Here is a 15,243-nt window from a genome sequence, read left to right on the forward strand (position 1 = left end):
TTTGAGATTTTTTGAATGTGCTGTGTATGTACATGTTGCATCACCATATCGCACAAAGATGGGTCCCCAAAGAAGGTTAGGAATATATGTTGGGTTTGAATCACCCTCTATTATTTGCTACCTTAAACCATTAAATGGAGATATGCTTACTGCTCGATTTACAAATTGTCGGTTTGATGAGATTGTTTTTTCAAAATTAGGGGAAGAAAATAGTGAAATCAAAAGAGAAATTTTGTGAAAAAATCCATCATTGTCTTATCTTGATCCATATGCTTCTATTTGTAAGCAAGAGGTACAAAAGATTATTCACTTGCAGAAAATTACAAATCAAAAGTCAACCGCATTTACAGATTTTTAAAAAATTACAAAATCATACATTCTTGCAGTGAATGTCCCAATACAAATTGAGGTCCCTATAGGATCATCTACTAGTGTCGTGACTAATGAGTCCAAAGCACCCCTGAAGCGTGCTAGACCATTGAATTCTAAGGATCGAAATCCTAGAAAAAAATAAATGTTCAAGATGACAGTACGAAACAATCTCATAAGAAAGTTCAAGATTTGAACAATTTTGATATCCCTGAAGAAACCAATAAGCCTGGACCTCAAGAAAATGAGAAATTATCCATAAATACAAGTGATGGTGAAACTAATTTAAATCAATAAAAAATAGTGGTGGACTATGTCTTTGCATATAATGTTGCAACAAAAATCATGCAAGATGGAGAGGATCTCGAACCTCAGTCTGTCATATATGTCGACAAAGAAATGATTGGCCAAAATGACAAGAAGCAATTCAATCTGAGTTGAATTCACTTGTCAAACGCGGGGTTTTGGGACCTATTGTTAAAACACCAAATGATATCAAATTTGTTGGCTATAAATGGGTCTTTGTGCATAAAAGAAATGAGATAAATGAAATACAAAGGTATAAGACACGATTTGTTACACAAAAATCTTCACAAAGGCCTGATGTCGATTATAAAGAGACATACTTATTAGTTATAGATGAAATAACATTACATTATCTCATTAGTCTCACTGTCCAAGAAAGACTTAAAATTCATTTGATGAATGTGGTTACAACCTATCTTTATGGATCAATTAATAATGAGATATACATGAAAATTTTCGAAGGATATAAAATGCACGAGGCATTTCAGTAAATGTATTCAATTAAATTGTAGAGATCATTATATGATTTGGAGCAATCTGAACATATGTGATATAACCATCTTAGTAAGTATTTATCTAAAGAATGTTATACAAATAATGAATTTTACCCATGTATTTTTATAAAGAAAACAATTTCGGAGTTTGTTGTATTTGCTGTTTATACTGATGAGATAAATCTTATTGGAACTCTAATAGAGCTTCGAAGGGCGATTGACTATTTAAAGAAGGAATTTGAGGTGAAAGATCTTGGAAGGACAAGATTATGTCTTGGTTTGCAAATTATGCATTTGACAAATGGTATCTTTGTCCATTAATCTACCAAAACAGAAAAGGTTTTGAGAAGATTTTATATGAATGAAGCACATCCATTAAGTACTCCAATGGTTGTTCGATCACTTGGTGTGACTAAGAAATCATTCCGACCTCAAAAAAAGAATGAGAAAATTTTTGATTTTGAATTATCATATCCTTGTGCAATCGATGCACTAATGTATATTGCTAACTCTACAAGGCCTCATATAGCTTTTTCTGTTTATTTGTTAGTAATATATAGTTCTGCTCCAACTAGGAGGCATTGGAATGGAATTAAACACATATTGTGGTATCTAAAAGGGGCTACCGATATAAACTTATTTTATACTAAAGATTGCAATCCCGATCTTGTTGGTTATGCTGATGCAGGATATTTATTTGGTCCACACAAAGCTCGATCTCAAACAGACTATGTGTTCATATATGGGGGTACTGCCATATCGTGGAGATCTACAAAACAATCTATCGTGGCCACTTCATTAAACCATGTGAAGATAATAGCTATTCATGAAGTAAACCGAAAATATGTATGGTCGAGGTCCATGATACATTTCATTCAAGAAAAATGCGATTCGAAAGACAACAAAATATCCACAATTTTATATGAAAATAATACAACATGCATAGCGCAATTAAAGGGTGGATTCATAAAAGGAAATAGAACGAAACACATTTCACCAAAATTTTTTCTACAAACATGAACTCCTAAAGATGGTGATATCGACGTACGACAGGTTCGTTCAAGTGGCAATTTAATAGACTTGTTCGTCAAAGGATTGCCAACCTCAACATTTAAGAAGATATATAAGATTGATATGCGATATCTCCGAGATGTTAAGTGATGTTTTAATCAGGCAGAGTAAATATACACTGCACTTTTTTTTCGTTAGTCAAGATTTTGTCTCATTAGATTTTCCTTGATAAGGTTTTTAATGAGGCAGTTGAGAAAAAATGTATATTACAAGATATGCATTATTAGAGTTTCCTTTTATTTTGTGTTAGATATCCAAGGAAGAGTGTTAAAACATAATCGGTAGTGTGAATGTCTTCTCCGTTGTCAATATTGCCTTTATTTTCAAATGAAGACTTTTCATGCATAAACCAACTATTCTCATTGGTTGAAATGTTGACAAAATTGTCTATAACGGTATGCCTTTATTTTTATTTGTACACAGATCAAAATATAATAAAAGTCCCTACTATTTGTTTCTCAGTTTTTTATTCCATCATTTTATTTTATAACAAATAAAAGATTTTCATATTTTTCTTTTATTTTTTATCATGGTATCAGAGCATTAACTGAATCAACTTTTATACATTTTTCAAATTTGCTTTCTATTTTTTATCAAATCAAATACATGATAAGAAATGGGTGATCGAACCACGAAGGATGATCCTAAAAAATCAGTATTTCTCCCCATTATAATTTTTTTCTTCTTCTGATTTTTTTGGAATGACTTTAATATAAATCACCACATGATATAAATAATCTATTAACGTCAAATATGTATTTTCTGGTCACATAAACAATATTGTTACTTTAAGTCTATTGTTAATAAATGTCATTAACAATGTGCATAGTTCATAAATATTTTCACTTATTTAATATTCTTCATAAATAACTAGGTAACGTTGCATAAGCCGTGGCAATAAATCACATGTGTGTTAATGTTATAATAAATTATGTATTTAGCATGCGTTTGTACACGAAATCAAAAAAAATTGGAGTTAGAATTAGAGTTTTATTTGATCATATCTTTTTGAAAAAAAATTAAAAAACAAACAGTGAAGCAACGAGATGAAAAGAAAGTGAAAACAAGTTAAGGTTATTTTCATTTTTTAAAAATTGTATTTGAAATTTTTATGACTAAATTTTTTTTAAATAAAATAAATAATTTTTTTTAAAAAATGAATATTTTCCATGATCAAACAGGTCCTTAAAATATAGGCTTTCAAGCTATTCAATAAAGTAAATAGGTTAAGTAATTACTTTTGTAATAAATGATAAGAGTTTTTTTAAATAGGTTAAGTAATTAGAGTACTTTTTTGACAAAATAGAAACTTAAAAGTCAAAGTTCAAATTTTTAAAAAACTTTACCTTTTTCTTTTGAAATTTGAAAGGGTTATTTGTGGTTTGTTTTTATCTTGTGATGGTCTTTAAATTTTATTTCAACGATAAATTAATTTTTTTTTGTCAAGACATAAATTTATATTTCACAATAAATACCTCATGAATTACTTTTCAAGTCCTTAAAATACGATATCTTTTTCATTTCAAATATAAAAATTAAACTTCAATCTGTTTGAAATGCAAAAATTAAAAAACAGCCTATTTGATTAAGTATGAAACACAAGTCAAAGTTTTATTTACCTTTCATAAAGCAAGCTTTAATTTTGGATCAAAGCTTCAATTTTGAGCCTCAAATTTTATGGTCAAAACAACTAGTAAAGGAAATGATTAATCCACTGCTACGCGCCACACTCACCATTACCGTGAACTGTACAGTATAGACGCTCATCGCCAGTCCATCGCGATTCTGCTTGGCGGCACCCGGCTGCCACGTGTACTTTGAGGTTGTTACCTGAAAAGACAGTTTTGGTGCTGATATCAGTTACTAGCTCTTATTAGAAGTGCGGGTATAAATGTACATTCACCTTAGAGTAGCTTCTCTATTAAGCTACTACACCTCCTCTAAAAGCACACTTGCTTTGGAATTCTCACCATTTAATCTTTTTCCCCATTGTTTTTGGCTTTAATTTCTCAAATTACCTTTTCCAATTCCATAAAATGTTAGATTAGGGCTTAAATTTAGCCCAATCTTCTCAAATTTTGGTGTGATTGGGCATATACTGGGTAACTAGGAAGGTATGCACTGGACATTAATCTTTTAATGTTTGGTTCCATTTTAGATTTTATCGGAAACAACATTTCTCTCTATCTCATTTTTGAGGTAGTGGTATGTACAACGTATATTTTTTCAGTCTTCACTTTGTGAGAATATACTAAATATATTGGATTTGTTGGTGTTGGTGTTGGTGTTGGTGTTAGTGTTGTTGTTGTTGGTTCTATTTTAGATTTTCCCCATTGTGGAAATATATTGGGTTTATTATTGTTGTTGATTCTATTTTAGATTGTTGTACTCTTGAACTTGTCCTAAGTTCAATTATAGCATAACCCTTGTCAAGGAAAAAAGTATGCATACTTGATAAGTAGAGTAAGTTTGTACTTACATTGGTGAAAGATAACAAATATTTAATGTGACAATCGAGGTGCACATAAGTTGACTTATAGCATAACACTTGTCAAGGAAAAAGTAGGTTGCTATGTGAGCTTAGTGAGAGGCCTCATGGGTATGTGAAGGGAAGTGAGGGAGAAGAAGTGTAGGCTTTGAACAGAGGCGAACCTAGGATTTGAGCTTGACGAGTGCACCTTTATAGTTAAACATAATAATTGATAGTGCCAAAGTTCGACATATAGTTCTTTGAAAACTTAATATTATTAAATATCATTAATTTGGTTTAATATGACAAAAGAGTATTATTCACCCTACTTGTATTCGATGAACTTTTATATTTTCAACAATAATAGAGAGTTTTTGAAAAATAGAAAATCTGAGAGATTTGTTTGCTAAATGGTTGCTACGAGAAAACGTTGCATTTAAGCCTATTTCAAACTTTAAATTGCTAATTTTTAAATAGAAAATAAGTCAATGATTAAAAAATAAAAGTAAAATAAACATTATATAGTATAAGATAGGGGGAATTTACCTTTTGAAATTGGAGGAGAGCTTGTATTTTTGGAATATAATTAAAAATACATAAATAATGTGTGTGTCAATGTTGTCTGGGGGGAGAGAGCAGCAATAATGCTGCAGCAAATTGTACTTGGAAAAAGGAGTAATAAAACAATTGTAGTTGGGTGGGTTTCGAACCCAAGTCCTCCACCCAAAAAGGAATTTTATGTTACAAGTTCAACCACTGCACCAACACAATCAGTTGTCTTTGAGGGTGCACAACATATATTTAGTGAAATTCACTGGTATATATACAGAGTTTTTCTCGAGGCTAGCGGGTGCACGTGCACCCCCTACTCTATACGTAGGTCCGCCTCTGGCTTTGAAGGTCTATAGTTGCTAACATTTGGGTTTTTCTTTTGTATGTATGCGCGCGCGCGTGCATGCATGTACTTATGTGGTGATATCGATGAATTAGAAAATAAGATGAAGTAAAGGGAGAAGAACAAATATAAAATGAAGAAAGAGAGAGAAGAATAAGGGAAGTTTGCTTTTTTTGTTCTACCCCCAACCAAAAGAAGGTTCCTTTGAGAGCTTTTTGTCCATCGAAGAGGTTGAAAGTTCAAGTCATTAAGGGGTCGTTTGGTAGAGTGTATAAGAATATGGGTTGTTTTGGTAGAATATATAAGAATAATACTAAATATGATGTATTACTAATGTTAGTATTAGTAATGTTGGGGTTAGTAATGTTGAGTAATGCTGAGATTATTTCCTATCCACTGTCTAGTTTGGTATATTAAGGGAAGTTCTGTCTTTACCCATGCTTATACCATGGTTGGCTATGTATTAGTTAATACACCTTGTAATATTGAATAGGGTGTGTAGCTAATACATGTATTAGTTATACATAGGTTGAAAATTCTACCATACAAATTATTAAACGAAACCATGACTAATACATGGATGAGATTCTCTAATGCATCCTACCAAACGACCCTGAGGGAGTGAAAAAATTGGTTAGGTCTAATAGGGATTTGGATTTTGAACCACTTTCTCTATTGCAATGGGAATTAAAAAGGGGATAAATCAAATTGGATTATTGTTACATAAATTGTTATTCAAGTACTCTGCGAACAAAGTATACGTGTCTTATGTATAATAGGATGAGTTCTGAACAAGTTTGAATACTTAGAACTACTCGAACTCTATCTTGAAATGCCCCCTCCCCCCTTATAAATTGTTACTCAAGTACTTTGCGAACAAAATATACGTGTGTCTTCTGTATAATAGGTTTAAATACTTAGAACTACTCGAACTCTTATCTTGAAATACCCCCCCCCCCCCCCCCCACCCCCCCAAAAAAAAAGGGCAGAAACTCCTTCGCATTGATGTTAAATACTAAGTTGTGCGGACTCTTCACTTTTGATGCCGCACTCGTGTCGGATTCTTCAAAAATACACTTACTTTTGGTGAATCCGACACGCACCTATTGACATTTTTGACAAGTCTGAGCAACATAGGTTAAATTATACTCTTTCCTTGATAGTCTATGTTATAAAAATGACTCCTTTTTATATTTGAAAAGTCATTAACTTTAAACTTTTGTTTTACTCTTAGATTGTGTTTGGTATGTTTTTCAATTTTTTCATGTATGGTTGGTCAAACTATTTTCTCTAGGAAAATAAGTTTCTTAAAAAAGAAGAACATGGCTTCCTTAATGAAAAACAAGTTCCATAAGTGACCTTTCCAGTTCATTGACTCTTTCGTATCACCCAATGCCTCTAACTTCCACTCTTTACCCATTCCAACCCCCGTCGACCCAAATCATCAACTCCGCCCATCTTATCCCATAGTGTTTTGCTAGGTTACATATAAATGTTCTTGGGGTCATATATTTTTTTTCTTACTTACGGAACACTAGAAACAACAAAGAAACCCACTTCTTTTCCCAAAAAATGTTTTGTAGTTGTTAGAAAATGAGTAGGAATAGGAATAACATATAAAATCCTACTTGGAAAAGGATTGTAATGTAGTGTCATGTTAGGAAAAGGATTGGAATGTATTGTCTATAAATAGGGCCTCAATGTAATAATGTAGTTATAACAATTCAATAATATTTTTCTCTTATATTTCTCACATGGTATCAAAGCTTCCACGATCTTGGTAAAGAATCAAAGAGTTTCCGCTGCCGGCGAGCGGCATAATCCATATATGCCGCCCGTCTGGCCAATTATTATGTTAGTAAAAGTTGGTTCACTGACTCACTGTGTATCTTTCTAGTGACTATTTTCTCATATCTTTGTGTAGCACCATGCATCTGTCCGGTGACTACTTTTTCATATCTATTTTTCTTAGCACCGTACTTCTTTTTGGTGACTATTTTCTCATATCTGATTTGTGTAGCACCGTGCATTTTTTCGAACTACTGTCTCATATCTGAGTTGCATAGCACTATGCATCTTTCTGGTGACTCCTCAGATTTAATTTACATAGTTCCGTACGTCTTTCCGGTGACTCCTGGGATCTTTTTCAGTAGGGTCGTGCCATCATTCCGACCCTACCTATATAATTTCTCTTTTTCAGCAGGATCGTGCCGTCATTCCGACCCTACTCATAATTTCTATTTCTCAATAGGGTCGTGCCATCATTCCGACCCTACACATATTTCTCTTTTTCAGTAGGGTCGTGTCATCATTTCGACCCTACCCATATACTTTTTTTTTCCTCAGATTGTAGTCACTTTTCAACCATCAAATCTAATAATCCGGCATGTGAGCATGTTTCGGCTAAGTTTCCGGTGACTTCCATGTTCAAGATCTACTCGTCTCTTGATTTTCAAGATGAGCCGTATATTTTATACCAGTTTTCGGCAATTTTCCAGCGACACATCGACTTTACGACAATATTTACTACTTTTTGGATCATTTTTTCAGTTTGTTCCGTTTCAATTGAGGTCTCCCAGACTTCCAAAGCAGTCCTTATCAGTTTTCTTGTAGATATCTTCACCAAGTCCCTCACCGATTCTCATATTAGTTACATCCATAACAAGCTTGGTACATATGTCTTCTATGCACCAGTTTGAGGGGGAGTGTTAGAATATGAGTAGGAATAGGAATAACATACAAAATCCTACTTGAAAAAGGATTGTAATGTAGTGTCCTATTAGGAAAAGTATTGGAATGTATTGTCTATAGATAGGGCCTCAATGTAATAATGTAGTTACAACAATTCAATAATATTTTTCTCTTATATTTCTCACAGTTGTATCATACCAAACACACCCTTAATCATATGATCTTTTAGCTATAGAAATGTAAATTAAGACCACAGAGTTCTAATGGTACTTTTTTTTTGGTTTGAAATAACCATGGTGTCAGCTTGCTCGCACCTCGACTAATTCCACGGGATACCTGCCACCTCCCAGCAACAAGAGGTACCAAGGCTAAAGATAGATGGGAAGAAATCATCTGATGTTTGTCTCTGTTGGGAAAACAATTGAACCAGAGACCTCACAGTGGTCAACCCAACTTCATTGAACCACTAGGCCACACCTTTGGTCGCTCTAATTGTACTTTTGATATGTGTCGGAATTTCTTTTTTATTAATCTTCGTCTAGTCAAACACTGTCATATAAAATAAAATGGAGGGGTAAGATTAAGGGTATTTTTTTGTTTTTTGGATAGCTATGGTGTACGGCCCAGTTTGCGTGCACCTCGACTAATTCCACGGACATCTGCCACCTCCCACCAGCAACAGTTTTTAGGTAACCCTGTCCCCCAAGGCTAAATGGTAAGATAAGATAAGATTATCTCTGAACTAATAGATTGTTTCTTCAGAGGTAAGTGTAGTGGTATGGACTGTGTATATCTTACCCTCCCCAGACCCCACTATGTGGGAATACACTGGGTATGTTGTTGTAATAGATTGTTTCTTCAGTAAGATAAAGAAAAACGTCATAAAAATAGAAGATAATCATAAAGATTTCATCACAATGTTGTTGGCGTAATTTGCTGTTTGGATTTTTGAATGACTAGTCATCCTGGTAAAGATATACTTCCTCGCTGGCTTCCAGTTGACTTGACTAATGTTGGCCTCTCTACCTTCTAATGTTGTTGCTTAACTAATATTGGATGGACTCTGAGAAAGTCAATGAAGTAAGTTTTAATGCTTGTTGAATTGAAAGGCTGGCTGCAGTGGTGGAGCTAAAGGTTAGGAAGGAAGCGGGTTCAATTGTATCCCCTTCATCCTGAAATTACAGTGTGCTAGTAGTGTAAAAACATGTGTTCTTTTGTATATTTAACTGCTGAATCTCCTTAACATAGAAGAACTTTCTAGTTATACTATTTTTTTCATTTCCTTGAATCCCTTTGTTAGGATTCCTGGTTCCAGCAATCGGTTAGCTGAACTGGTTATTGTATTTTTTTCCATGCTGTAGGCCCTATATAATGCTCATTACTAAGTGACAAAAAAGTTTTTAGTTCATCTTGTCCCTCTGAATGAAATTTTAATGTGCAAATTGTGACTTCCATCTTGTCTCTTTGCACCCTGCTAAAAATCAAACAAGTTTAGGTGTTTTAGAGGCATGGAGGTGGAAATACAGATACTAGTTCCCTGGTCTAGTATAGTTGGGCTTTAATTTAAAGGATTCCCTGAGTAAGAATTTTATATGCATGTGTGAAGAGTTTAGTCAACATGCTCTTTTGAAACCCCATGCGCATTTTGTCTCTGGCTACCTCTGAAATTTTTGTTCTCCTAATCTTTAGAAGTCCTATACCAGGTTACCTTCTAGCTTTAGAATCCTTATTCCTGACTTTATTTGTGGAATATATTCTTTTCATATATTTAATTCCTCTTCAATCCTTAAGGTGATTTCGAAAACATTCTTGACTTGTTCAGCAACGATCCTGCAGGGGTGGATCTGAAGGCTCTTAAATTTTAGCAGTTGGTTTTAAAGGTCATGCAACTGAAGGAGTTCCAAAAAACTGAATTAACATGCAACCAGAGTACCAAGCTAGTAGTCGAAGACAAGACGTTAAAAGTACCGGACATTGTGGAACCACTCTGTTGGATAAAGAACACTCTCCAATTGATGCCTCAAGCCTGTACTCTATGTCACCAATATGTCCAGCACCTCTTTGCCGCCAGTTTTGGAAAGCTGGAAACTACGATTCCGGGCTTATTTCCAAGTCTTCCTCGAAAAGTATTCTTCTTTCAAGATGTTTTGATGACTTTAAAGATAAAATTAATGATGAGTCAGGCAGTGATTGCCTATTGCTTTTAAATTATTTGAAGTGATACTTTCACCTATTTTCCTCCTTTTTCCTGCCAGTTAAAATATGTTGCGATGCTTCATGTCTTTTAACTCACCAGCTGATTCCTGGTCAAGTATGCATTTTATATATCCATTATTTGTTATCTGACTTTTGGTCTCTTTTGGTAGATGGGACTAGTTTCCTGAGTGTTCACCCAAAGTTCCTTCACTCAAATGCTACGTCACATAAATGGGCATTTGGGGGTATGTATTCTTGTCAATGTCTTAGTCTACATTGCCTGAAGAGCTTATACATATCACAAGTAGCTATGCAACAGAATTTCTAACTTTCACTTGCTTTCCTTGTGTTCTATTTTGTAGCCATAGCTGAACTGCTTGACAACGCTGTTGATGAGGTAAATTATTGCTCAAGTTTCTTAGTTTTTCTGTATTGTTTCCTTTTTGGTCAGGAAATCATAAAAGTCGATTCCTATTTTCTGTTGCTATGGGTAAAGTTGCCAACATACTTCGTATGTCGATGCTTTTCTTCTTCTGAAGTTTCCATGCTCTTATCTACTGAACCCTACTTTTGTTTAGAAGTCCTAATTCTGTTGTCTTTGACCTACTCTTTTTATTCAAAAACCCTAAAAGTGAAACGGGGAAACACCCATGTTTAAATATAATGTCACTCTATTTTTCCGGAATTGAAAGTTTATTGTTGTAGAGAAAAAGGATATGGGGCCTAACTGTACCCCCAAAGCTAGCTCATGTGTGAGAGTTGCCCAATACCACATAAGGAAACAAGAGTATATTCTCTCAACCAATATGGGACATTCTAACATTCCCATTAAATGCCTAGGTCGGGATGTTTGGAGCGTAGACGGTATAATATATGACCCAAACATTGGGCAAACTAACAATAGGTATGTGTCCAACTCTCCAAGGTCTAACTTAACCTCCCCAAAACTAGCTAATGAAGTGAGGATTGCCCAATACCATATGAGGAGGAGACTATAATTCATTCAGCTCGACCATGTGGGAATTCAAACAGTTGACATGAGTAGCAACGTAAAATTTCAATATGCGGATTCTTTTGTGTTAAGAGAGGGGAAATGAAGGCCATTACTTAGCATTGATATTTGAGAATTCTACTAGAGAAGAAGTATATTAATGTATAAAAAACACTTAATTTTGTGGAGTATAGTATGTGGTTAAACTTTCCAATTTTGTGGAGTATAGTATGTGGTTAAGCCGTCCTTTTTGGTGAAGTGGGTTGCTATTTGAGATAAAGAAAAAACAAAGGTTGTCATTTTAGTCCCGCAATCTGTGAGATATACTTAACGGTAAGTGCTGCTGAGTGATAGTTAGGTTAATTATGTTGTATAAAAGTGTTGGCCAGTTACGAACCCTCATGCTCAAAATATGAGAGTGGTGGACGTAAAGATGTTGAGGTGGATATGTGGGCATACTAAGAGAGATAAGATTCGGAATGAAGTATTCATGACAAAGTGGTAGTGGCCTCCATGATAAACAAGATGAGAGAAGCGAGACTAAGATAGTTCAGACATATGAAGGCGAGATGTGCATATGTTTCACGACCCGAACCGAGGCCCTGGTCGTGACGGACATCTCGAACCATGAAGGCTTGAGTGCCCTTTTCTATCTGGTAATCATACACAACGTTCATACAATGTAAAGAAATGCAGAATATTAACATACTGAAATATGGTCAATCTCTTAGTTCAATTGAACAATTTCAAAAGGAGTTCTTAACATTTAAAACACATGACACCTGATACGGGAAAAACAACGGCAACACGAAACATCTCCAAAACAGTCCACTAATCTTAAGGATTTGAGGACTAAGATGGAGACCACTCTTGGATTCACTACAACAACAATAATACGAGATAACAACGGTGCATTTGACACTAAAAACAGCAGCAACACAATGATAACAAGATGAGCACAATGAGAACAAATTTCGGATTCAAGAAGGACACAAAACAGTCCACTATGAATCTACAAAGTACAATAAGATAAAAGATAGATAGATAGACCAAATGAGGGAATAATATTAATAACCCAAGAATTGTTACACCCTTGGACCTTTAATACTACACACAACACTAACCTATCTCCTACGTAGGAACAAGAGGGATCTCCCAAGGACCAACGTTTCCAAGCTTGAATCCAACACGAGTAATTCCATACTCAAGTTGATTTCCTTAGTTACAATTTCAGATTTGTGCCTCAAGGAGAGAGGACTTGTCTTTCAATGTTATACAACATTCATCATCATCAAAATCTAATGAATGAATCCCTAGAAGGTTGTATTTATAGTGTATTACAAGAATATTGTGAAATGTCCAAAATGACCCCTTAGTCAAAGTCTTCAAGTGGGCTCCCTTGGAGTGCATTGTATGGACTGATTTTGGAGCCTAGTTAGGCCTTCTTTTGCACTTCACGTGTACACTCCAAGTCTTGGGTTCATTCACGCTCGCACTCACCCACCTCCGTGGTCGTACCCGTATCATCCTTCCCTTTTTGAAAAGGATTTGACCTCGAATCCGTACCTTGCAAAATCAAGAGAAGACAAACAAGCACACATCCTCATGACATGAGGAGTTAGGGTTAGCAAAAATAACACATCACATGCCATGCCGAGGTGGGACAAACTTGGAGTATACCCACGGGTCCTTTGTGTTGAACATGAAAACCTTAGTATAAATGACACAAAGGAAGAGGTCATCATCAACAAAAAGAGACAAGGAAGAACCTTGCCTGCCTTTATTAACACCCACAATCAAACATTGCTTGTCGTCTTGACCAAGCATGAAGTAGGAAGTGTAGAAATTCCCACATTCCCGGAGGGTGTCGGGGTCAAATAGGAGAAGTAGCCAAGGGTCTAAGCCGAGGTTAGCCCTTCCTTCCCTTAGAATGTCACTCCCACAACCACGTATGACATTTGCCTTTAAGAGAAGACTAACATTCAAGAATAGAGAGACACGGCCTAGAAGACCTACCTCAAAAAGACATATGCCATCATTTACAACATTTCCATACACATGATCTCTATGAACAAAACTACTAGCAAGGCTTTTACCACACAAGATGTTCAAAGAGTCACGTGCACCATCAAGATCAACTCTATAAACACCATCACTAACTTGAGATTTTTTTAAGCATGCCACACATATGCTCAAGTAGTGGAATACATTCATGAGTAAGTTGATCTTCATTCACATCCTCACTGGTTGTTGGCAACTCACATACCATCGTAGACTCACCTTGGTTCGCACAAGGGTCAACTAGTGTGTGAGTTCTCTTGTCAATTGGTAATAGAACCTTGTTCAAGTTACAAGGGTTATGGTAATAGAACCTTGTTCAAGTTATAAGGGTTAGCACTAGATGGACATAAATCATTCTTACAAGAAGAATCAATTTCGTCATCTAAAGGATCAATTAGTGCTTGTGTACTTACAACAAGAGTTTGGTCCTCACGTAACCTAACATCACCAAGAGTATCACCATAGGGAGACTCAAATACCTCTACTCTAGGTAAATCCACAACTACATCCAATTGGCCACTACTAGCCACAACACAACATTCTAAGTTCATAGGAGTGTAGGGAATAGTGTTTGTGAGCTACGACCTTCCTCTTAACGTGTGTCCGGGTAGCCCACTTGCTCCCTTTGACCTATCATACGATCCAACCTTTCATTTGCCATAACTAGGTCTCGGGACATAGTGTCAAGGTAGGCTAAAATGACATTGGTGGCATTGTTGTCCATGGGTTGAGAGGTGGAAGTCGCGGATTTCCTTGTAATTGTACCTAAAAAAAAGAAAGAAAAGAACACCTACAAAACAAAACACAAGTTAGTTCGAAACAACCTCACCACACTCTCGCACACTTGATCGTCTCACACTTGGTTTTACAAGTGTTGAAAGCCGGCTTGTACTTCGCGAGTGATTGAGGGTCGAGTCTACTCTTGCCTGGAATAAATTTTTGTTTGAGTTGACTCAAGCAAAATTTGTTACGGACTTGAACCAACAAGATACTACGATTTCACAAAAGAGAAAAGCACACAACAAATTTGTAACACGAATGAACGAACACAAAAACTAACAATCTAGTAGATAAGTACTAGTTTGCCAATTAGTATTGGAACTAATGAAACTGAAACTAAGAAACAACAAACGAAAACAAAGAAATCTAAAATTTGAGCTTAAATATGTTGCGTGAACAGTAAAACATGATGATGTGGCAGCCACGTATTGGTCTCGGTTGCACACAACTTTTGTTGTCCAATTTCAATTCTTGGTCAATTTTTCAATTTGAACTTTGGTGGAACTTGTTCAATGGAGGGAAACACAAAGTAGTCTTTAGAGCTTCTTTTTCAATTAAAATTTCAAGACTCAAAGTCTTGGACTAGACTTTGTACTTCTCCTTAAAATATGGATCCTTGTTTTATGGGAAAGTGGTTGAGATGTGATTGACTTGTTGGTGAGTGATGCTAAGTCTTTCAAGACTAACAAAGTTCTCACACTTTTTCCTTCATCTTTTTGGATCTAACTTTCACTTTATTTTAACAAGGTATGAAGGTTTGGAAGAACATCAAGAACACTTCAACAATCACCAAGAAAATCAACAACAATCTCCCAAGAACAACGACAAGGTCAACTACAAACTTCCAACAAACGGCCAAGTCCTTAGGTGTGGTGTTTTGGTCTTAACAAGGGGTGAAGATTGTGATGAACAATAAGAA

The 15,243-nt window shown here is 35.3% G+C and overlaps 1 protein-coding gene across 8 annotated transcripts in view; it reads left to right on the forward strand.

Annotated features, from left to right (window-relative positions):
- Positions 1-3,795: 3,795 nt before the first annotated feature.
- The window catches only part of LOC107875900 (protein MICRORCHIDIA 6), a 37,803-nt gene continuing 26,355 nt past the window's right edge, over positions 3,796-15,243 (forward strand). The window contains exons 1-4 of one of the 8 annotated variants that reach the window (XM_047413933.1): positions 3,796-4,062; positions 10,663-10,737; positions 10,855-10,889; positions 15,072-15,153. In XM_047413933.1, the coding sequence (XP_047269889.1) occupies positions 10,885-10,889; positions 15,072-15,153 (87 nt within the window). In that variant the 5' untranslated portion in view covers positions 3,796-4,062; positions 10,663-10,737; positions 10,855-10,884. Of the gene's footprint in view, positions 4,355-10,118; positions 10,423-10,662; positions 10,738-10,854; positions 10,890-15,071; positions 15,154-15,243 lie in introns of all 8 variants that reach the window. The other 7 variants (XM_016722786.2, XM_016722788.2, XM_016722787.2 and 4 more) reach the window with 7 other exon arrangements.

Source organism: Capsicum annuum, chromosome 6 (assembly GCF_002878395.1).
Source record: "Capsicum annuum cultivar UCD-10X-F1 chromosome 6, UCD10Xv1.1, whole genome shotgun sequence".
NCBI classification, from domain to species: Eukaryota; Viridiplantae; Streptophyta; class Magnoliopsida; order Solanales; family Solanaceae; genus Capsicum; species Capsicum annuum.